Source organism: Bombus pascuorum, chromosome 7, assembly GCF_905332965.1.
Source record: "Bombus pascuorum chromosome 7, iyBomPasc1.1, whole genome shotgun sequence".
NCBI classification, from domain to species: domain Eukaryota; kingdom Metazoa; phylum Arthropoda; class Insecta; order Hymenoptera; family Apidae; genus Bombus; species Bombus pascuorum.
In genome coordinates, this window is record NC_083494.1 from 4,814,255 (window position 1) to 4,840,522 (window position 26,268).

General features: G+C 34.7%; 1 protein-coding gene across 1 annotated transcript; it reads right to left on the reverse strand.

The window, feature by feature from the left end:
- Nucleotides 1-1,288: 1,288 nt before the first annotated feature.
- On the reverse strand, nucleotides 1,289-6,359 carry LOC132909084 (odorant receptor 67c-like). The gene is made up of 6 exons (XM_060963672.1): nucleotides 5,979-6,359; nucleotides 4,962-5,334; nucleotides 3,116-3,346; nucleotides 1,986-2,099; nucleotides 1,735-1,890; nucleotides 1,289-1,469 (listed from the first exon to the last, which is right to left on the reverse strand). The coding sequence occupies exons 1-6, from the start codon at nucleotides 6,233-6,235 to the stop codon at nucleotides 1,419-1,421; spliced, it is 1,182 nt and encodes a 393-aa protein (XP_060819655.1). The 5' UTR covers nucleotides 6,236-6,359; the 3' UTR covers nucleotides 1,289-1,418.
- Nucleotides 6,360-26,268: the final 19,909 nt, after the last annotated feature.

The following is a 26,268-nucleotide window of genomic DNA, read 5'->3' on the forward strand; positions in this document are numbered from 1 at the left end:
GTCAATAGCAAAGCATCAGGTATAAAATCTTCAGTGGCCCTTTTCTTTCTAAACCACTAAAGTAAGTGCTATTCCACTTCTTCATATACAGGCTTTTTCATTCTTTGTCTTTACAACTTGTCGTAACAATTTAATTAAAACATTTTATTTTAAATACGTACACGAAAACTGTAGTTAGTAATAACAGTAAAGTTAATGAATATTTACATTATAAATATATACATACACACACAAAATTCAAGGGTTCTAAGTTGATACATTTCTTAAAGTTTAAAGAAAAAATTTTAAAGAACTAGACGAATTTTTTGCCATCCTTAAATTTTCTCGTCTTTTCTTCTAAACAATCGCATTGCCAATTTAAACTCAACCAGTCCAAGCTGTCCTGCGTTAAGTCGTTATGGTTCTTGACACAGACCCTTTGTACATACATCCGTTTTACAATATATAGCTACGGGCAATATATAGCTTAAATGATCTTTATCATTTTTAACCGTTTGCAATTAACCGATTTCGATGAAATTTTCAGCATGTGTAACTGGCATACTTAAATTTGCAAAATATACCATTTAAATTACAGATAAAGCGACCTTTACTATTGTAAAAATGCGAGCGGGAAAATATTCACATCAATATGTAATATTACCACCTCTTTTTTGATTGGCTTTGATTTGCACACTCTTTACGGATTGTAATAGACAGAATGCGCTGTTTATCATGGACTGCTCTATTTATACTTATCGGTTTCCGAACTTCCAGGAATGTTCGAGATTACTCCAAATACTAAAACTCTAAAACACTAAAAAATTTCAACTTTGTGCCGACCCCTCTACTTGTTATTGCGACTCAACTATCACACCAAGAAACTTCTAATATTTGTGAAAATTCCTCCCACTATTTTTATTGTCACTGATCAATTGCCATTCATCAAAATATGGTTCACGCGTCATATAGTAAATCTTCTAATATCTAAAAAAGTTTTAAATAATTTGTTCCAATTTTGAAAAACTTATTCTGTTTTAAGGGACGTTCGAACACTTTCGTGTACATTGTATATGGATAATCAATTGAATTATCATAATAGTCCCGAAGAATACATTTCAGATATTTATTAATAGTATGTAATATTAGAACAAAATAATGCAGTAACGGTAAGGGAACGATATATAAAAAATAAACACTTAGAATATCTTTAAATTTAGATAACAATTGCAATACTACATTTTAAGAAAACTATGTAATGTAAATAAACTTTGAAGCAAACAAACTTTCCTATTTACTGCACTTCATTAGTAGTATATGGTTGCTTTAATCTCCAAATTTCGAGCTGATTGTTTCATTGTAGTAAATTAAGTATTATAACAAGAGTATATTATTCCGGCGCACATCAATTTTTTACTATTGCAAATTTTCATCGTGTTTTATTCCATTGCATGTAACACCGAAACATACGAAGCAGAGGCTTTCAACATCTATAAAACAGAATATAAGAAACATGACAATAAATCATTTTAATAATATCACTGTCTTGATTAATAATTTTAACAAGTTAAATGCAAAAAATATATTGAAGTTTACTGTATATCGAACAAAATAAGTAGAATTATTTTCATAATTGGATAACTAATATTAAAATGTATTTTGTAAACTTAGCCATTTGTGATGTATTAAAAGATAAAAATTTATTTTCTAGAACATGTGGTTCAATTTTTTATGGAAGCGTAAAAGAATTCTTACATTAGCAAATGTCTCTAAAGAAAGATTCATAAATTTCCCAATTGTGAGATTCAGAGGCTTCTGAGAACGCAATATTAATAATAAAAGTGCGCGAGTTTCATAAATACTTAATCGATACCAATTGGAATTGTACACAGTCCAACCGATATCCTCGCTCTGTAAAAAAAGAATGATTTTATACAATAATAAAAAGGAAATCTTTTTACATAATCATAATAACCTTATTATAATCTTTAACATAAATATCTTACTTTTGAACTAAGATATTCGCCTGTATAACAAAGTATAAGTGCTTCAAAATTAACAGCTATGTAATAAGGAAAGCATTTTGCTATTACTGCAGGTGCTTGTCCATTGCTTAAAGACTAAAATGTGAAGGAGAAATATTTAATGATATAATCGCCAAGTAATATGAAAAATACAGTGGCTCTCGAAAATATTCGACGCTTACCATAGAAAATTTGTATAAATATATTGCTTGCATATCACGAAACTGTTTAAAATACTTAATGTTAGTACTGTAATGAGACATGGTTATCGTGATTATAGTAGTAAAATTTGAAAACAATCTGATAATTATTGCAAATATACACTTAGTGAAAAGTTAGTATAGACTATAAATAGCAGTCTTAAACATATAATTAATGCTAAGCATGATCCCATTAGATATTGTCGCTTATTAATATAGCGAATAATTTTATTGACTATTCAAATACTTTTATGATATTTGCGAAGTGTATAATATCTTGTAGCATTTATATACATTTAATACATTTTCAGATCCGTTTCAATGTTTACCAGTATAATCATGGTAAACACAGCGCGTCGTTTTAGAACCACACATGCACATGCATACGACCGTTTCTTGCCCGATAACGGTTAAATGTCACGAAAGAGTTTGGACAGCTTCAAAATTTATAATCCATTTACAATCGCCGAAATAAGAATGGGTCAGTTCGCATGCGTGGAGCTGCGGTAAGAATCCGAAATCCAACGAAGCTGTACTCACAGAACGACCCACAAAAAATTAATGAGATTGAGGACTAACTCGAAGCGTTTGAACGCACTCCACGAGATTGACACGAAATCGCAATGGCACGATGGACAGTGCCCAGGATGCGGGAGATAAGTGAGAGTAAATCGGAGTCAAGTCTATGACCAATTTCATAACAAGAATGAGAGTTAGTGAACTTGATATGTTTAGGGCAATGATTAATAATCGAGCAATCAATGAGCAGTTCGTCGCTGATGGAGCGTGGATGTTTTTCGCGGAGCTGAAAAGTAATCCTTAACAAGACTGTTCAAATACTTTCGGGATTCACTGTAAATGAATATAAATTTTCACATTGTATTTTTTAATCTGATGACTGAATTTACTTACGGTTACAAGAAGAAAGCCCACAAAGCAGATCACTACAGTGTTAAAAAAGAATTGTAGCAAAGATATCAAAGTGAATACATTTTCGACATTTTCAAATAAACTTATAATTCTTTGGTGTTTGGCTATAAGATTTTTTATGATTGTTATACGTAACTGCTCTTCATTATGATTATTTAAAATCTCCGTTAATCTATCGCAGAGTATATCGATCTGACTGGCTACATGAAGCACCTAAAAATAATGAAACACGCTTTCAGAAATTAGAATTGCTCCAAATTATTATCGTAATTTCTATGATATTTCTTATTGATAAATAATAATGAATAATATAATTATTAGCAGTAACTAATTGATAATGTAACTAATTAATCAATAATACGTAATATAATATATTTATATAGAGGATGATTCATAAATGCATATCAATATTCCAGAAAGCGAATCTACACATTAGAATAAATAAAATGTATGAACGTTGATGTTGGTTTTCAAGTTATAATTACAGCAAACACTCCAAGTGTCTATTTTTTACTACGATACACACTATTGCATAGCTTAGGATCGAGTTTCCCGTATGAAAATATTAGATGTTTTTCGACTAATTTTAAATTCAGTTTGTATTCTTCCGCGCAGGTTGTGCATTGTTGTGCATACGTTGGGTTTGATGCACGATAGATCTTAAATGCTGCCAGAAGAAAAAACCTAATGGATTTAGATCGTTATATTCAAGAAATAATGGCCACGTGGCCTATCCATTAGTTTGCGAAGGTACTGTTAAGGAATGTCCTTACTCATTGTAAAGGAAATGAGGTGAAAATGTTAAATATAATTTCGCTTGAGTGAATGAATAAAAGTGTTAACCAGAAGACGTCAGATAGCCCACCGATCTTTATATGAAACAATTGGTAGTAAACACAAGCAAACAGAGCAACACTAATAGAGAAGAAATGTTCAAGCCTGCATCCAAATATGATACATTGCTGAGAAACTAAAATTAAAATATCTTTTAAATCAATAATTTTTCGACTCAAGTATCTTAATGCTTTCACGAAGAGAATTAAAAAAATGCATTAAATGGTGTATGAGAAATGTATAGTTTCATTTTGTAAAATGGAAGTAACCTTGAAGTCTTTGAAACACTTCTACTTTCGGAGATCATCATTTAAAACCATGTAATTATTCCGAATTTTCCTATAATAATATTATTCTTTCGTTAACTTTTTTGACGTTATGGGTGAGTTCAAGTGCGTGGTATACCTTGCATATTGTATAAAGTGTATGTGCAGCGTAACAGTTGCCACGATTTTTCAGGCACTCTCGATAATCTGACACAAAAAATGTTTTGAATAAATGTTAATTAGCTTTCGATCGGCTACAAATTGCACTATAAGAAATTTCCAAAAAAATGTTTTTTCAATAGAAAAACTTCGATTAAAGAAGTTTAAAATTCAATTCGTCCTCCCGATTGTCAAGCTTGTCAATCCCTGATTTTCTCTTTTACAGGTCCCATAAGAAGAAGGTATACGTAAACAAACCAAAGATCATTGAGCAGCTGAAGATTTCGAGGCGAAATACGAGGTTAATAATAGATACTCGAACAAAGGTTATGGAAAATATTCTTAAAAGAGTTCAGCTATGTAAGGCTGAAAATTGCGGGCATTTATGTCACACAGCTTTTGATACATAACTTAAAAAGATTCTCATAAATTATATTCTATTATTTTCGAAAGAAATACGTCTTAAATCAGATATTCTTTAAATTATTAATTTTGTAAGTTCGTTAACAACTTTCGTATCATGCTAACTGAAATGATTAAAAGAGAAGTAAATATATGAGTAATATATGAGATTGAAGTAAAAAGTAATAACTTACGAACGTTGCAATAAGAGCCATAAACATTCCTGCCATTAGAGTAAATATCGGTTGTATGACAAGTTGTATCGTCACAATGATTTCGTATATTGGTGAAAATGTTGCTTCGAAAGGAAATTCCATTCTCAATAGAAATTTCTTTTCCGTAGAATGTGATGCTTCAATGTTGTCAGGAACGAAAAAGGTGGTCACTGCATATAGAGAGATACTGCATGTAAACACTATAAGCATAACCTTCGCAATGCGATAGGATAAAATAGCTTTCTGCATCATTACTTCCATATTCCAATCAGATTTACAATTATCCCAGTCTTCGGCCATTATGATCAAAATTTTGGAAAAAGTTCTGTATAAAATAATATCCGCAGTCATATAGCTTTTATAGATGCATACATATCAATCATGCAATCATATAGGTACATCGATTGATCTGTGAAGTGGATTTTACACTCGAATCACTATCCTAGTTCAACACTTTTTTTTGTATATCAATTAGTATCAATATTGTAAAAAAAAATATATATATATTCTTTTCATACTGTTTACTTTTCTATTGCATATTGTAGGTTGCATTTTAAGCATTTCATTGAATAATACATTTTAAAATAATACTACTATTTTATGATAATAAGTTTTAAACATGCTATTTGAAAAATATTCTTTATTATAACAGGTGTCTTTAGTCACTTGAGCTATGAAAACAAATTTTAACGTGTAAATCATTTTATCTGTTATAGAATATTTCACATTATCATTTGAACATTTATTAATGAATTGAAGTGATTATTTGCGTATGTAACGTTAAAATTGCGTTAAGTAAAACAGTACAATAAATTTTGGATAATGTATGATATTGAAAAATTATAGGTAAAGTGTTAATAAGTTTATTAGTAATAAGTATTAATAATAAGTAAAATAAGTTTGATGAATAGAAGAAAATATAAACTTAAAAGGAATAGATCAAATAAAAATAATCAGAAAGCATCTTACTGTTTGTGGAACCAAACGATAATAAACTTCAGAAGAAGAAGAGTATTTGAAAAAGTAACGCTTAACCCGTCTAATAAGTCTGTTAAATCGGCCGCTTTAACATGAGTAAGACAGTATGAATATTGAAATATTAAAAACGTTGACATCACTGTAGTCCATATGATATATTTGAAAATTCGACATGAAGAATTTGGCCATGCTCCAATCAAACGAAGGGTGATTTCAACTGGAAAGCTAATAATGCCCTTTATAGCCATTGACGATAATATTCCCTGTAAATATGAATATTACTTCTTATTACTTACAAATTTGTATAACTCCGCAAGTTCTACCAGTGCCAGATATAATCGTTTGGTGCTAATTATTGACAAACATATAAAAAACGCTTAAAAGAATCTATTCAATTTAAAAGTACGTGAGATTATTCCTATTTAAAAAGTTATCTATTTGAAAAGTATCAAATAAATTATGATTTTACACTCTTGAGACTCGTATTAAACTAAGAAATATTTATTATCATTAGAGTGTGCATTTTAATGCAAATTCGTATTTTTGTAAACTTATTTAAACGAAAAAGTCTAAATAATAAAAATCCGCGGTCTAATTGGCACGATCAAAATATTTTGTAAAATATATATTTTCCCACATACACACACCAAAATAATCTTTACATAATATTAAGAAAATGAATAAACACGTGAAAAAAGGGTGTATAAAAACTAAGTGTAAAAACCATTGTAGGGTAATCCTACACTTCTGGATCGGTGGAGATCTATGAAAAAAAAGTTCGCGCAAAATTGACCTTGAGCATAATTTTTAAGATCAACATTTTTTATCGTAACTTATTCCACTGATCACGGAGAACAAAAGTCTCAAAGGAATTATGGGTTGCAAATGACTCCTTCTCGCGGACAAAAATCTTAAAGTTTTAATAATTCTTAAATTGACTTTCTGGCATGATGATGGATTGCATGGTGGACTGCTGCGATGTATTTACAATTATATTGGTTTTTAATGAGGAAGTACCGTGCTTTTTATAGAACAACAGAAAATTATAGATTAGCTCGTGAAATATATCAGAATACAGGAATAATGGGAGATTTCTACGTGCAGGAGACATTTTGTGACAATGCGATTTTCAGCGGCTCTGTTAATAATGCAGTGATCAAGAATTAATATTGTAACGTCTGAATGTAGGATAATCCCGAACCAATTGGCGTAATTAAAAACATGTTAATTGTCGCTTCCAATTGTGCTTGTCTACTATTAGTTGTACATGAAATAGTGCGCGATTTTTCATTTATCTAGGTATGAAAACTGAAATTAAAGCAAATTTCGAAACGTGGATCCTCGATTGTTGTCCAAGTAGTCTATGTTCGATATTCCTATATTTTTGTATTACTTATGATTCACTTGAATATTACTATTTAAGACTGGCGGAACAAAGTTTGGAAAAATGAAATAAAACCGTCGCAGAAAAGTCGAGCGATATTGTGTGTTGGGTATAGTCGATACAGAAATTAACGATTACAGAATGAGTGTAGTTAAAAATTGAGAAGCGAGAGAGCTATAAAGGCTGCGAAGTCAGAAAACAACTACAACGAAAACTGTTTCCATCGCTGCGAAGCAGAACATACTGCATCTATCCCTCACAAGAAGAAATTGCAGAACCAGAGACAACACCAAATGCACAAAACGTATCGAACACTAACCATAGAAACATCAACACTTTTGGTAGCCGAAGTTATGCACAAGAAACTAACCCACACCACCCTTAAACAACTAAAACCAAAACGACAATAATAACGACGCTACAGAAATTAAGGAACTGCTCAAGCAATCCATCGGAAACACTGAAATGCTAACAAAAATGATAGGCGAACAAAATGCAGTATTCAGACAACAAACACAACAAATTACAGTCATGCTACAACTACTTATAAACATGTTAAGTAAAAAATAGAAATGGACACGCTGGAAATAATAGCTTAGAACTCCAATGATCTACAACAACGGGCCCTCGAAACTAAAACATTTCTGTATAACAATAATACTGACATATTACTTGTTTAAGAAACACGTTTCACACCAAAAAGCTACACGAAAATACCATATTACACCAAAAATACCATATGGTACCAAACACCCCCCAGGAAAAGCACACGGAGGGGCCGCAGTGATAATAAGTGTTCAAGTAATTACTTCAAGAAAAACTCTACATCTGTACTTTTGTATATCCGTGACCTGGACCCGCTGATACGCAGGGAATAGAATTTAGTGAAATAAAAAATATTCTAAATAAGGAGAGGTCCATATTATTGTGCACTTGAATATAAATTATATTTTGATAATTTCCTTTGCTATAAATATATGAACGTGCTCTCTGTCGCTTTTATTGTATCGAAACACATAACACAAACAAAACAAATTAAATATCTAGAACTCCTCTTAGACTCACAACTTACATGGAGGCAACATATTAAATCAATTATAGACAAAAAGAAGACAGATGTACTGGCTAATTAGTCGAAATTCTAAACTCAGCATAGAAAATAAACTAAAAATTTACAAAACGATAATAAAACCAATTTGGACGTACGGAATACCACTATAGGAGATAGCAGCAATGAGCCATATAAATAAACTAGGCTCGATACAATCGAAAATACTCAGAATAATAATCAACGCTCCATGGTATGTCAAACACGAGGATATACGCAAAGACCTAAAGATACCAACGGTCAAGGAAGAAATCGGCAAAGACGCAAAAAACTATAAGGAAAGAATGGCAACACATCCTAACCAGCTGGCTACTGAAACGAGTAAAACCAATATAAAAGGAAGACTAAAAAGAAAACATCCTACTGACATCACTAAAGAAATGAAATAGACAAACTCGAAGATGGTATCCTGTTGGAAGTAGCCATCCACATGTTATTTGGCAATAAAGTTAGAAAAATTTACCAAATGTCCAGCTGACAAATTGTAAAATAGAAATTAAATAAAAAGGAAAAATCTTATATGTTCCTATAATTGGTAGTGTATGCTCTAGCAGAGGTGACAGTTCTGCTCTAGCAGAATATGGTTCTCCATAAAAAATAAGACATAAAATTTTCTTTATATAAGATTTCGTATTTAAAAAAAGCGATTTAGAAAATGTTCCAAAAATGCAGCACTTAATTGCTACGTTTTGCACAATATCTTATGTATTAAAATAACAAATTCAATTTGAATAATATTTGAAAAATTACATAATAGATAACTTGTAGTACATGAGTGCGTGCGTGTGTGCGAGCGTGTGTGCGTGCGTGTGTGTCTGTGTGCGTGGAAAATGCTATAACTACCTTTGAAAGCTTTTAGCATTCGAAAGACGGTACCTCTTATGTATCTATATATATGAAAATATCTTCCTAGATATTGCAACAAATCACAGTCAAGCGATCACTGCATACTGAGAAACATTTTGTTGGAAGTAAAAGCAAAACTTATAAGTACTAAAACAATCTTCAGAAATGTTTATCGATCGAACGTAATTACCTACAGCATAAAGAAACTAATGCCTGCGTAATATGTAGTAATATCAGCGATTACCGGCTGAATAAGAAGAAAAGAAATACAGAGGGAACAATCTTCTGTACATCGATTTGCCACAAACATCATTATGCACTATTTATATTAAAAATGCAAGCACTTGCCCTTCATCTTCCAATGAAAACAGATATAAACTGAAGAAATAAAAAGTCGGAATCATATTTCTTATTGTGAATCTATAATAATATTGAGTTTTTGCTACATTCTTATCTTTTTAGTAAATTTCATATTTATAAACGAATTTGAGTTAATAAGTATACATATTGCCATCACTTATGTTTCGCTGGAGCTTAAATTAATTTTAATTTTTAACATAAATGTTTGTCAGTAACATATTTGTTAAGATTATTCAGTGGGTGGAATTAAATAAATGCGTGAGCAAACTGCAAGGTATTGAAAGTGTATATATTGTGACTAGTAAATTACAAAATATGTGGTACAATGTGAGCCTATCCAGATCCTCTCTCTAGCAGCGTTACCCTTAGACTAAAGACAACTGCCTCAACCAACATCGGACGTGTACCGCTTATGGCCTTTCCTAAACGCATTCTTTTGTCTATGCGCCTTCGAAGACCTTAGGCGGTTGAGAAACCGAAGACCAGATGTTGAGTTTTCTCAGAAGTGACGATCACTTCAACACCCTCCCTAAAACTCTACATCGGTCTATACAATTATCTCTTTGTAAATATTCGAAGCTTAATTTCGTCAATACCTTTCTCTTTATTATTCACATTAATTTATTACTAAAAAAATACTACAAGAAGACTTAACAGATCATGTAGAGTTTTTCCCTTTTTTTTTTTTTTTTAATATAATAACCACTTCGATACCCTCCCTAAAAACTCTACATCTTTACAAAAATTACCTCTTAATATCTCTTTTATTGTTCAAACCTAATTTCTGTCTCAAATAGTCAAATCTTGGTTTTGGCAACGCCTTTGTACATATATCTGCCAGTTGTTCTTCGCTTGTTACGTACGTTACATCAATTTCGCCTCTATTGTATAAATCTCGCAAGAAATGATATCTTACATCAATATGCTTACTTCTTTGATGGAATTCCTTTTCGGATCTCATCGCTTCGTTAAAATCCACCGGTAATTTTTCCGCTATGTACGTTACTGGACTACCATAAAAATCGGTTCGTTTTATTTTGTCTCTATCTCTCAATTGTCTCACATTCTCGTTGGTTACATGAGGTTGTTTTTCATGTTCACTCACTGCGCTTTCATACGTACATGCTCTATCGTTCTGCGTACACACATCTTCGCGCTCGACAATTTTCGGTAAATTTATACTAACGTATTTTGCTGTTTCTAGTTCGGGCTTAAATATTACGTCACGGCTTAATATTACATTTCTTACGGTCGGCACGTATATTCGATACCCTCGTCCGTCATCTAAATAGCCTACCAAATATCCTTTGTTAGCCTTTTTGTCAAGTTTACTTCTCTTTTCCGCAGGTATGTGTGCAAAGCATTCAGTACCGAAAACTCTAAACTTTTCTACATCTGGGGATTTCCCGTACCATAGTTCATATGGTGTTTTATTATCTTGTCCTGTTGGCTCTGTCTTATTTATGACATGCACTGCTGTGTTCATGGCTTCGGCCCATAAAAACAACGGTAGAATTGGTTTCGAATGTAGCATTGACCGGCCTGCCTCTACTATTGTTCTATTTTCTCTTTCTGCAACGCCATTCTGTTCAGGAGTGTATGGGACGTTAACCGTGTGCCTAATTCCCTGACTTCTTAAGAATTCTTTAACTTCTTTATTTTTGAATTCTTTCCCTCCATCACTATGAATTTCTTTGATCTTACTATTGAATTGGTTTTCGACTTCTAAACAAAAAGTTTTTATCTTTTCGATTACTTCTGACTTATGTCGTAAGAAGTAAATCTTCGTGAATTTCGAAAAATCGTCCTTAAATATCAAAAAATACAGTTTCTTTCCTAATGACTCGACTTCCATAGGTCCACATACATCCGTATAGATAATTTCGCGAGGTTTAGTCGCACGCTTGATTTTCTCGTGAAAACTCGATCTATGATGTTTCCCGTATGCGCAACCTTCACAGAAAAAGCTACTATCCTCAACAACTTTTATCTTTAAATTCTTTAAGAAATCCTTAACGTGTCTGATGTTTTGATGACATAGCCGTTCGTGCCATAATTGCAACGTATCCGCGTTTGATTCCGCTCTATTGCTAAGATTGCAAACTGACGGTACTATAACTCGCATATCGACCTTATATAAATTTCCGATAACCGAACCTCTTGCTATTACCTTCTTGTTTTGTAGAAATATACAATTTTCCCCATCCTTTAAAATACAGAAGTCTATACCCCTCCTTGCGACAGATCTAGTGGAAAACAGATTTCTTTTCATACCTGGTACATATAATACATCGTTCATTGTACATGCTACCCCTTTGCCATCTACAAAAGTCTCTACTTTGATTTTTCCTCTGCCGCATGCTTCCATGAATGTACCATCGCCGATCTCTATCTTCACCGTGTTATCGAATTTTTCGAAAACGCTGAACCATTCTTTTCGTCCTGTCATGTGATCCGTAGCTCCTGAGTCGATTATCCAAACATCGTGATTTGCCGCATGTATCGTTGAGGTGCTTCCTAATAGGCTAATTCCGTTGTCATCACGATTTTGATTTCTGGGTTCCTGGTTGTCTCTACTGTTGTTTCCTTTATTCTTGAAGCAATTTTTGCTGATGTGGCCTTTCCTTTTACATATATAGCATCTAAAACAATCTCTTTTTAGATGTCCAACTTTTCCACAGTTGAAACAGCTTCGTCCTTGTTTCTCGTATTCAATTTTATTTGATCGCTTCTGCTGTTCCCTTTTACAATTATTACTTTTTGTTACCAGCGCCACCGATGTTTCCTGGTCGTCTTTCTTCCATCTGCTTTCTTCTGTCATCAGTCTGGTACTAAGCCTGTCTAGGGTCATCTTTTCTTCTTCCATTGAATCCCATGCACTGTGAAAGTGATCAAATTTACTCGGTAACGCCGATAAAATGCGTGTTATCAGCATTTTCTCGGCAATTTCACTTCCAAGGGCTTTCATCTTCGCTGCTATTAGTTCCAACTTCGACAAGTTGTGGGACACATTTTCAGATTCCTCCCATTTAAAATTGAAGAACTGCTTCTGGACCATATTTAGATTCTCATTCGACTTCATATCATATACTGCGTTTAATTTTTTCCACATTTCATGTGCTGTTGTGCAGCATAAAAGAAGATCCAACGGTTTTCTTCCTACCGAGGTCACAATTAATTTCCTCGCTAACCGATCTGCCTTCAAAAATCTTTCACGGGCGATTTCCTTTTCTGTACTGTTACCTGGATGACACAGATTCCCTTCACACACGTTGATCAGGTCGTCATCTTCCTCCAAAAGTGTACGCATAATAAAACGCCACTGGAGCCAATTTTCTTCGCCACGTAACATCTCGATCTTCGCACTTGCTGATTCCATTTTAGCACTATCACTTACTTTACTAAGCACAACTCTTTAACACTTTATTCACTTCGCGTTGCTACCTTACAATTTACAGCCCTGGGCCCATAACCTGTTAAGATTATTCAGTGGGTGGAATTAAATAAATGCGTGAGCAAACTGCAAGGTATTGAAAGTGTATATATTGTGACTAGTAAATTACAAAATATGTGGTACAATGTGAGCCTATCCAGATCCTCTCTCTAGCAGCGTTACCCTTAGACTAAAGACAACTGCCTCAACCAACATCGGACGTGTACCGCTTATGGCCTTTCCTAAACGCATTCTTTTGTCTATGCGCCTTCGAAGACCTTAGGCGGTTGAGAAACCGAAGACCAGATGTTGAGTTTTCTCAGAAGTGACGATCACTTCAACAATATTAAAAATTAAACATAAAGATTTACAATTATTCTTATTTCAACATTCAGTTTAATGTTTTTCTTTATTTCATTATATTTTATATTTTATTATTATACGTATATTTCTTACACTAAGTTGCTCTAACAAAATATAATAACATAAAATAAAAATAATGTCTCCAGTATGCAATTTTCTTGGAATGTTCTTATAATCATGTTCTATGTAGTTACGTGCATGGTATAGTTAGTGACATCTATCCGCGAGGCTTGCTGATGATATAATATTCGTAGAGAGTAGAGAAATTGAGCCCATGTGGATAGGACGTGTATAAAGAGCAATCGTTACTTTTTTACAATTTACATTATTTCCGTTATATACTTTAATTAATAATAGATTTAGCGTTAAACAGACACTACATTTTCTTAGAAGTGGGATACAATCGCAGAATGATTACAGTGTGTACCGAATAATAACCGAGACTAAGAATTTACGATTTGCACACATGTGGCCGTTAATAAGGAACGATGTCGATACACGAGAGTCGAGCTGTAACATACTCTCGAGGTGACAGTGGACGAAGTTTTGGCGGATTTGACATAAATGACGATTTGAAAGGTAGCCTTTTCTGTAAAAAGGTACATATTGCTAGTGGTGATTCGAAAATCGGCATGCGAGAAAACTTATCAAATTTTAAAGAGTCCATTACCGCATTCTGATGTGGAGGAGGCGATGGTCAAGGAATCGGTGGAGCGTCTTTTTCGTGATGAGTCGCAGATGTTGCCGAACCTTAACCCGATCGAAAACGATTTAACGATCGAACAATGGCTGGACAAAATGGCGAAATACGGAGGACTGTACTTATAGGACGAAATTGCTATGAAACATTGTGCGTTGTGGAGGCTTAGGGGTCAGAAAGTGGAGGCACAGATTGCTACGAGAGGAGCAGTCATAGAAAGATTGGAAGAAGACACTCCAAGAAAAATTTCTATCACAAGACAGTTTCATGTTCCAGACAAAAAATGCGATCAACTATCGCCGTCGAGTTTTCTTTCGATTGCCAAAGCGTGCACACGTGTGTCTAGTGCCCAGAGAAGTTCACAATTAGTGACGACCCTCCGTCGAAAGTGAGTTGAAACAGAAACAAACCAAATGTTTTCTAAACTTACTCGTGGAAAAGCCAACACTTCTAATCTCTAATTCAAATCATAGCATCCCGACTATTTATTTCAATTTGAATTAACCAGCTCGAAGATGGCCCAAGTAACCAGATCAGGCCCTCACGAACAAAACTACAACCGCACTGTTCTATCTTCTTCGTGGCAAAAGGATAATATATCCCACCTTTCAAACCACACCAACAGCATCAAAAAGCGTAAGCTTGATTCAGTAAAAAAAAATGTAAACACTAGTCAGAACGAACCGACAACAAGACACATTACCACTCACAACAGATTCGCAATATTAGATTCTACAGACAATTCTATGGACGTAGTTGAAACGTCAACAATTCAACACACACAAAAAAATCCTCCTCCCCCACTAATCGTCATTGATGATGTTATCGGCATTCAAACAATGATAAAGACCATCGAAAAAGATATTAACAAAGAGGATTACATACTAAAAATTAAAAACAATCAGGTTAAAATCCTGCCGGCCAATCCAGACTCGTATAGAAAACTAACAAAGTTACTAAAAACTCTGAAAGCAAACTTCTACACATATCAACTAAAACAAGAAATACCTTTTCGTGTGGTACTACGCAACATCCACCACTCAGCTAACTTAGATGAACTGAAACTTGAACTCTTAAATCATAGCCATGAAGTAACCAATATTAGCAATATAAGACATAGAATCACAAAAAACCCGCTATCCTTATTCTTTATCAACCTAAAACAAAAACCAAATAACAAGGAAGCCTATAGTATCAATCGTTTAATGAATTCTGTAGTAAAAATTGAACCATCCTTTATAGAAAAGAGATAGTTCAATGCAAAAGGTGCCAAAGGTACGGCCACACGCAAAAATATTGCAACCAGAATCACTGCTGCATTAAATGTGCAAGTATTCACCCTACAGACCAGTGCACTAAATCTTCAGAAACTCCTGCGAAGTGCATCCTTTGTCAAGGAGAGTATCCTGCGAACTATAAAGATTGCACAGCCTACAAGTCCTTGTATAAAAATAAGTACCCCAAACCCAGAGTTAAGGACCTCACCAACCAAGCACTTAATCCACAAAAATTCACTACCCCTTCAATCTTTTACGCACAGGTAGTTCAAGGAAATCAAAGTAGAACGAAAATCCATAGTGCTCAACCACAAATTAGTGTTCCCAGTTCACAAGACACGGATAACTTCAATAGGATTGAAAAATTAATCGTGGAACAAACAGAGCAAATTAATAGCTTGTTATCATTACTTACAATCATTCGGGACAAATTATCACGTTCCGACGTAAAATAAAACCAATACACATAGCTCTTCGGAATGCTAACGGTCTAGCTCAACATAAATACGAACTAGAACTGTTCCTAAAACAACAAGAAATTGACATAATGCTCATATCTGAAATTCACTTCACCGATAAAAATTATCTGAAAATAAATGATTATAACTTTTACCATACCCAACATCCCAGTTGAAAGGCCCACAGCGGCACCGGAATTATCATAAAGACCAACATAAAACACTATGAGCTTTGATACCCAGAGGGACTACCTCCAAGCCACAAACGTAGCGATAGAAAATTGGCATGATCTAATCACCACATCAGCAGTATATTGTCCTCCTAGATATATTCTATTTCCACAGAAAACTTCGATAAATTTCTCGAAGACCTGGTCGATAGATTTATACCTGGAGGAGACTATAACGCTAAACATACGCAATGGAGTAGCAGACTTATCGCAGTAAGAGGCAAAAATCTTTTGAAATCTATAAACATCAACAGAGTTAACTACCTCAGTACAAACCTATCCACTTACTGGCCTACTGACACTAACAAACTATCTGACTTATTAGACTTCATAACTAAAAACATCTCGCCGAGATACATCCAAATCAACTCTTCTGTAGAACTTTCTTCAGATCATTCATCCGCCATAGCAACAATTAACTCAACAATTATCGAAAATCAACCTAATGATTTTATTCATAACCAACTCACTAACTGGGGCTCTTTAGGGAAGTATCAATCATTCAACATCAGCCTCAATATCCCTAAAAACAAAGGAAGATATAGAAGCAGCCACGGAATATTTAAACACCAGCATAATAAACGCGATCTGTTCTTCCACCCCTACTATATGTTTTGTCAATAAACACCCCCATAAATACCCCCATTACATATTATTACGACCGTTCGCGGAGAGACGCGGTTGCGAGGAAAACGCGTCAGCGAGAGGCGTAAGTTCTCACTACGATTCGTATAATCGACGCCGCGAATTAGTCGTTCCCCTTTTTCGGTTAAGATAACAGAGGTGGTTCAATGAATTTAACACTGTGTTAACAGGTTAATATAGCTTGTATATTCAACAATAAATTGTATAATAATAAAAGCATCATAAATTATTTAGCGACGAATACAGTTAATGCGTTACAGAAATTCGACCCGACTTTACGATATCTCTAGATTCTAGACTAAGCGACTTTATTTTCAATCGTCAGACCTCTCGATGTATGTCGTTTGAATTTTCAAATGAGACTGATTGCCCTTAAATCAATTCTTTGTCTTCTCGCGGAGACGACCCCCACTACGCTCGGATCACGCCACCGTTCGCGCCTATGATCACGTAGGCCACCTTCTTTGTTAGAATAAAATAACGGACCGAAATCGACGTTTCTGGAACTCGCTGCTTGGCGACAATTATGCGCGGAACAGCGAGTAATTCCAACATAGAAATTCTCCAACGATTCCAATCAAAAACTCTAAGATCCTTAATAGATGCACCTTGGTATGTTACCAACGAAACAATACATCGCGACCTTAAGATACCCACAGTTAAAGAAGAAATATCAAGATACAGTAACAGATATAATATAAGAGTTAATAACTACCAAAACCCATTAGTTACCTGAGGGAAGGTCTCTGTAGGCCAGAACTGCTACAGATAACAAAATCAGGAACCAAGCGTGCTGGTTGGGCGTATCTCAACTCCGATGAATCTGGTTGTAGCTTCCCGAAGGTATAGACTCGTTAACTAAACTAGCTGCATCTATTTATTAGATGTAGTCGAGAATAGATAGAATACTTATCTAGATGATTAGCGTATCATTAATAGGAAAAGAATAGAAAAATAGATCCCATTACCGCTAATAGGTGATCAGTTAGGTTGGTTATCGGGATACAAATATTTTAAAAGTTTAGATTTAAATACTGAACACTATGAGATGCTCATAGAATCAAAATCACGGGATATAACGGGATATATCGCGTCCGCTACACCTGATGGGCAGTATCAGTTCAAACGTATGTCCTTTGGGCGTTGTAACGCGCCGTTGACGTTCGGTTGATCAGTGAAGTTTCTTGGAGCTCTGAGAAATCTGCAATATAACACAGCAATGACCTACTTAAATGATAGGTATGATTTTAGATAGTTTTAGGAACTTTAGGAAAAGAGCGCTTATTATAAATTTAAGAAAAAGCCATTTTTAAGCAAAAGATTGAGTGTTTAGTGTGTGTGTTTAGTGTAGAGTGTGAGCCGAAATATCCAAGCAGAGTATAGGATCCGGGAAGGCAAAGTTATTAATTATTGAACAATTCTCTGTACCGAAAGATACTCGCATTATTAGAAATTTTATCAGTGTTGTCAGCTATTTTATACGATTCATGAAGTGCTGCGTCTTTAATTAGGCCGTTGACAGACTTATTAGCCAAAGGGGCGAACTTTCCCTGGAACGCGGTTTAAAATAATGTATTCAATGAATTAGAACGTCGACTAAGTAGATCTATATTAGTGCTTTATAATATGGAATCGCCGATAGAAGTGCACACAAATGCAAATAGTATGGGAATCGATGTCACGATTCGTACAAACTGTAACAGTCTAAAATCATTTGCGAATAAGCGTGATTTAATTTTCGGAGTAGGTAACTGGTTTATAAAGTTATCGGAGTGTCGTCATCAAATCGAACATCATAACGGCAAACAAAATAAAGTAGCGGACGGGCTGGACCGGAATCGGATAGAATCGAGTGAAGATACTCCGTTAGAGGATTTACTGGTTCAGGAAAGATCCAGAAATTTTGCGTATTCGCGATGTTCTAAATGCAGGAGGTCTAAGTGTACAGCGGATATAAAAAGTAAGTGTAGAAGCCACTGTAGTTCTACACTTCCGGATCGTCGAAGATTTGTAAAAAGAAATTCATGCAAAATTGACTCCGAACATGATTTTCAAGGTCGAAATATTTTTATTGCAATGTATTCTACTTATCATACGGAACGAAAGTTTCAAAGAAACCATGAATCGTAAACAACTCCTTCTTCTGGAAAAAAATATTAAAACTTTAATAATTCTTAAACTAGCTTTATTCACAATGTATTTACATTTTGCAGTCAAATATAGGGAAAATAGCACCTACTGTTGCACATGGATACCCCAGATATACCATTATATATTCCATATCTTTCATTCTTTTTCTGTTTCTTCCTTTTTTCTTTTTGTCTATTTGAAAAGCGCCGAACTTGTATTTCTACATTTCCGCCAAGTTTTTCTCCGAGATTACACAGTGATTTTGTATGGTACACCACTTTCAACTGTATGTTGTACCTATTTAACGGATGTAATTTGTCCATTTGAAGTGTAAATAGTTTCTTCCCTGAAAGGAAAAAGTACATTGCCGTCAAATTTTATGAACCAGAAAGTCGCATGTGAAGGGTACATCTGCACAATATCCGCGGTGCTTGAAATTTTTCGTTTAAAAATTGGTGAACCTGTCGATTACGGTCATGTGGAGCACTATCATACATAAAATAGACAAAGTGATGACTTGGCATGATATAATTTCATACAATTCGCTTAGGAAACATAAGCATAAAAATCGTAAATATATATGTCGGAGATGAAAGGACACCGGGCCCCCCCGTTGGAATTATTTGGAAAAAGCCTCAATACTGTAGCATTTACGAAATAACCCAGACACAGTCATTCGAAACTTGAGACAATGAGTTTAGGCTCGAGGCGACAACCGGTCGCCGAGCGTAGCCACGGTCACGGGATGAACGTTTCACCTAACAGAGATATAAAGTAACATAGCTTTCCTTTAAAGAATTGGCAGTACAGACACTTGACAATAAGACATTCCAACAGCCCCGCAGCTCGCCACACACAGACCCCATTCTTTGGGCCAGATGATCGCCAGATGCCGATGCATCGTTTACAGTTTATGTTCAGATAACCTGAGGAACCGTTACAAATCTTAGGACTTAGTTAACTAAAGTCCTTCAGATTGACAAACAGTCTTTGTTCCATCAGCCTGTAAATCTGTCACCTATTGCGGGAAGTTACGGGAAAGCTTGATTTGGTCACGTACGACGTTGCCTGCTAGGAACTCTCTCTCTAGGGCGGCTAGCATCCTTTTCTAACCGCCAACATAGAAATTGACCAATTAACAGCAGCGCCTATTTCCCTCACCCTCCGAGTGGAGGCTTTCTTTGACGAATCCGATGATCTCGTGCCCTTAGGCACACCCCATCATAGTTTTCCTCTGCAGCGTCGTCGCGACGGAAAGTCATTCTTTTCTGGCAATCTGATTAGCTAAGAGTCAACCAAGCGTTCCTAGTATCGCGAGTAGTAAGTTGAGTCCGACTTAGACTTTGAAGCAAAGTATATTCGTTATCCCGTTGACCGTGGATTCGCTATATCGAACCTAGGGCCATTGTCATTAGCGTCCAGTTACCGCGTCCGCTCGTCAATCTTGTATCAGCCATACTTGTGTAATAAATATCTGTGCGACAACCATGAACAACCCTGGTGAAGATTCATTATACGCCCCTACCTACAACCCGACATATATATATTTTTTTATTATTTAATTTGTACTTCACAATTTGTCCAGCTGAACATTCGGTAAATAAATCGCAAATATGTTAAACTTTTTACAATATATAATACCACAGACGTAGGCAAAAAGATGGGGTTAATAATATGATTTTCAATAATTTTTCCCCATATGTTTGTGGTGAATCTTCCATGATTAAATATTTCAACCATTGTATGTTGCTTTCTGTAAGTCTAAAATTTCGTTGATTCAGAATGCTACAACTTGAAAAACTGCTTCTTTTACGTTGGATTGTTAAGATTCTTGTGATCAAAGTGGTGGATTTGTTCCGGGAAATCTTTCATGGTAACTTTGTCTAATGCTTTCACGATGTCCATGAAGAGGTTCTACACTATATTTCCTTTTCTATTACTAGTAGAATTCCATTGATGAGCCTGTGCATTTGCTCTATCGTAGAGTGTTTGTTTCTGAATCCAAATTGGTAATCTGGTATTAATTTTTCTTTCTCTATTGTTGGTTTTAAGGGATCGTATATTATTTTTTCTAGTATTTTGGAAAACACAGGAAGTAATGATATTGGCCTGTATGATGCAGTTTGGTGTGATGTTGCCTAAGCCTTGCCTGGCTTAGGCAACATTATGATCTGTGCCAGTTTCTATAGATTAGGAAAGTATTGGATTCTTAAACTTGCATTAAATATTATTGTCATTAATCGTATTGTTTTTGGGGGAAAGTTTTTCAAGATTTTACCATTAATTAGGTCGATTCCTGGTGCTTGATTGTTTTTTGTTTTCTTGATTATAATTCTAATTTCTTGTACTATTGTATTAGGTATGGTGTGGTGTTTGTTACTTAGTGGTACTAGTAATTTGCGCATCTTCGTTTGAATGACATTTGGATTAACTGTTATTAATATTATATGTACTAAATGTGTTACAAAGGTGATTGGAAAATTCCTCAGCTTGCACTTCGTTGCTTCTGGTCCATGTGTTGTCTGTTTTTCTGATTGCTGGGGTTAGTTTTATTGGCTTCTTTATTTTGTTCCTGGTATTCCATAGAGAGTAGTTGGCATTCTTGTGCGCAGAGAGTGTCTCTACGAATTTTAAGAATTCATTATTATTATGATCTTTTATTTTACTTTTTATTTCCTTTGCAAGTTTCTTTAGATGTTTTTTGTTTTCACGTGTTCTATGTTTTTGCCATTTTGCTCTCGATTTCCTTTTTTCTCTGATTTTGTCAAGGATGTCTGTTGGAATTATTTTTGTTTGCCTGTTGTTTGGTTCATAATTAGTAGTTGCCCATGCTACTTCTTGTATAATTTCTGTCAATGTTGTTACTGCCTGTTCAATGTGTTCGAGTGCTTTAATGGAATATTGCAGTTGATTTTGCTCTCAATTAGTTCTTTAAATGTTTGCCATTTGGTGATTTTATTACAAAGCGAATCTGGATTACTATAAAGTATTGGTTTGCTCGTGTATTCTATTATTATCGGTGTATGATCGGAGCTAAGTTCAAGACTGGGTGTCATTTTTAATTTGTTTGCGTTTAGAGTCCTTTTATAACTGCAAAATCAAGCAAGTTAGGAATTTTGTTTCGATCTGTCGCGCAGTATGTTAGCAGTATGTTAGATAATATGTTAAGATTACTAGTTCTAATATATTTTTCTACTGTTCTACCTCGAGGTGTGTTAATTCTTGAACCCCATAGCATGTACTTTCCATTGAAGTATCCCGCTGCGATTTATTTGTCACCTAAGAATTGAAAATACTGTTCCCATTTTTGTAATGCCATTTTGTGTCGCGGTGGTGCATATACTGTAGACATCTGGTTGAGGTAATTGCTGTTAGTTTGTATTGTAACAGTGGTTGCTTGAACGTATTCCTGACTAATTTGCCTATGTAAGTGGTGTTTGATATCGTTTCTTATAGTTGAGGTTGACTGATAGAAGAACAAGTGGATGAATTTGTAATAGAAAAATATATTGAAATAAAGAAAGGTGTAAGTATAAATATAAGTATAGTGCATAGCGTATGCTGATCCACTCTTATAGTGTTTCGATACGATAGAAGCGACAGAGAGCATGTTCATATATTTATAGCAAAGGAAATTATCAAACCATAATTTATATTCAAGTGCACAATAATATGGACCTTTCCTTATTTATCATAGAATATTTTTTGTTTCACTAAATTGTATTCCCTGCGTAACAGCGGGTCCAGGTCGGATATACAAATATACGGATATACAAAAGTACAGATGTAGAGTTTTTCTTGAAGTAATTACTTGAACACTTATTATCACTGCGGCCCCTCCGTGTACTTTTCCTGGGGGGTGTTTGGTACCATATGGTATTTTTGGTGGAATATGGTATTCTCATCTAACATTTTGATGTGTTTCGGCTACTGATTTTACATTTTAATTTATTTATATTTTAAGGGGCGATTCTTGACACGAAAATAAGACGAAAATTAAGAAAAAAATAATTGCGTTGTCGGCTTTGTTTTTTAGTTATTAGAATTTTAAAATTGGCCAAAATATCCGTGTATACGAGCAAATCTCCTTACACGAACGAAAGGAAGTCAGCCTAAGCGGCGGTGTGCACAATGATTCTCAATCCGAACGACACATGAGCGATAGCCTACCTCTTACAAGTCGTACAGAAGAAGACTATTCAGAGACATAAATAATTCCGCGCGACGGTTTGCAAAAGAAATGGTAGACTGAAAATTAAACTTGTTTACTCATGGAAATCCATAAGAGCATATCGAAAACCGACCTATGATATTTCTGAGTAGGGAGGATTAATGTTTCCTCTAATCCTTTGCTTCCGCGTGTGTTCACAGCAAAATCGCACACTCACAACATAGAAAAGAAGCACAACCATCGCATTTATTATTTATTTTGAAGCAAATATTTTGACTATATTCGTGGAATAATACAAAATATTAATTTGATATTTTGTAGGAACTGTTGAAAAACCGACTATAAGTTTTTTGATAAATATTCATTTTTCATCACAAATTGTCAAATTAATATCTTATATTATTCCACGAATTTTCTTTTGATTTTTTTTGGTTGCCGTTGACTCGGCCTTCATTAACACTAAATCGCCTACCTTGTATCTTCGCGAGGCAAGCCGCCCCTTATCGAACTGTTGTCTTTGGAACTGTCTATTTTTTTCGAGTAACGTTACAACGTGCGCATCCGCTTCTTGTCTACTTACTGTTTCATTCAGCTTGAAAACGAATTTCTCGTGTTACGGGGCATCCAAATAACCCTATGACCTTATGATTAAGAACGATGTTGTACGGAGTTCGTCTCTTTATTCTATGCTGAGGATTATTTATCGTTCATTGCACTTGACATAATTTCTTGTTCCAATCTTCCCCGGTAATTGAATCAGTTATCCATGATAGAAAATTAAAAAATACGCTATACTTGACCATTCGCTCGTAATGCGCTTGTCGTTATTTTAATATATTGAGTCTTCGCGTATTTACGGAATTCTTCAAAAATATGCGCCGTAAATGCTGCACTTCTGTCCGTAATTATACGACCAGATTTGCCATAGTGAGACATGAACTCGTGGACGATTCGCAAAATGGACTGTACTCCTGTGTCCGTGACTGCTTTCAAGACTACGTGTTTGCTATAACCACAAATAATATCTGTTACATGTCGATTTCCTAACTCTGCAATGATTCCGAGTGGTCCATATGTACCGTGTGGAATGGTGTGTTACTCTTCTTGAGTGGATTCAGATAGCCAAAATACAAACAACAAGAATGCTTATTTCCCAACACTCCACATGCAAATAATTTATGCATCGATTGATATAATTCGTGATACAGGTTCGTATTTCCGAAAAATAATATTCTTTTTTCGCTTTATCAAGAATTTTGTCTATTTCAATGCTTGATAAGCCTTTGATATAATACGACTTGATAACATAGATCCTCAGACACGTATAATCGGCAACGTCCATTAGCTATCCTAAAGACCATGTGCGTTATACATGATGAATTTCGAGTCGGTTTCGCCACGTTAAAATCGTGGTCGTTATAGTGTTGTCATTCAATAGGTGCTATCCGAAACTGGTAATGCCATAACATCTACTGCCTCTTTTGCTTCGACCGAACTTCTACTCAGCTCGTCCGCTACTTCGTTTCTTTCAACGTACTTGTTGTACCCGATTGCATAATTGAATTCCGTGAACCTGATAAATCATCTCTCAATATGCAGATTAAAATCTTCCTTGTTCTTTCGAACATTTCCAAACCACTACAGTCAGTACAGATTACGAAGGGAATTCTGATTAAATAAATTCTAAGTTTTTCGACTGCGTTAACTATAGCAAGAGCGACCAACACATACAAATGATATCGCGCTTCCTTTGCCTTTGAAATAATGTAGCGCCTAAACCCGACATGTACGTTCTGTATGGATTCCTACTTCCGTGCAATGATCGTATATTACGAAGAAGGGTTTTGATTTCGTTAAATGCCAAATCGGACTGTTCCTGTCGCCAAGAGATTTTCGCATCCTTATGCAACAAATCGGTGAATGGCTGCTTTAATCGACGGAAGTAACTCACTAAACCCGAAAAGTCTTCTAAATCGTGATTGTTTATCGGCTGTGGGAAAGCGTTGTCATTAACTAGCTTCCGCTTATTGTAGATACATCGAAAAATCAATGTATCAATTGCTATAATAAATACCATGTTTAAATTTCTTTCTATTTAACTTTTTCTACATGAAAGGAACGTTCGAAAGATTAGTATTTTATAGTGCAAGGGCGCCAACCTGTATTTGGTGTATGATCAAGTTTTTATAATATTTTTCTTGAGCAATAAATTTTGAATAAAAGGTTGGTAAGTACATATTCTTACGCTAATAAAAATTTGTAATCTTCTAAATATGGAATTCTCATAAAATAATTGTTGCATATTATTTGTTTTTAATGAATACAAGTCCTGAAACATTTTTCGATCACGTTAAATGATTCAAAACTTTTTGTGTGTCAAGTCTATTACATATTTATATACATATCATTTCATTGTAAAGATAATTTAATGTAGAATATTGTGTACTACTACTGTACTTCCCTAATTTATAGTATTATATTAGAAATACTATAATATTATTATTATTTCAAATGTAATTAACAATCCATTTTTCTAATGTAATCAATACGATAATGTAGTAAAATAAGTTTTATAATAAGCATTAAAAAAGTGAGTGCGGTCCACATTATATCATGTTTTATTAATCGGAAAAATCTCACCAGTATGTTTAGAAAACATTCACACAAAAACAAGTAAAATTAAAGAAGTTATGACAGTATTATTAACTATTAAGCGATGAAATCTCGTCAAAGAATCACGTCGCGTGGCGCACTGTGTTCGACCTCTCGCAGACAGACACGGACGTGGTAGAGCGCGCCAATGAGAGTCGTAAATTCTCGTTACGATACGATGACGATGCCACGAATCCGCCGATCTTTTATTTCGATTAAGATAATAGGAGTGATTGAAATGATTATAACACTGAGTTAACTGGTTAAATATACACTTTATTCCAGCAACCTTTCCTCGAAGAATAAAAGGTGAAGAGATGACCAACAACTTGAAATGTATGAAGTTATGTTTTGTTCGCGAAGGTGGTATTTATACGGAACAAGCGATGGGTGCTGGTCGCCCTACCAACGGCAGTTTGCTGGTGGAGATGATCGTTGAACATGGGAGAAATCCGCTTTTCCCATTTTTTACCGGATTGAATAATAACTCTAAGGAACTTCTCGACTTGGAAGATGTTTTGTTG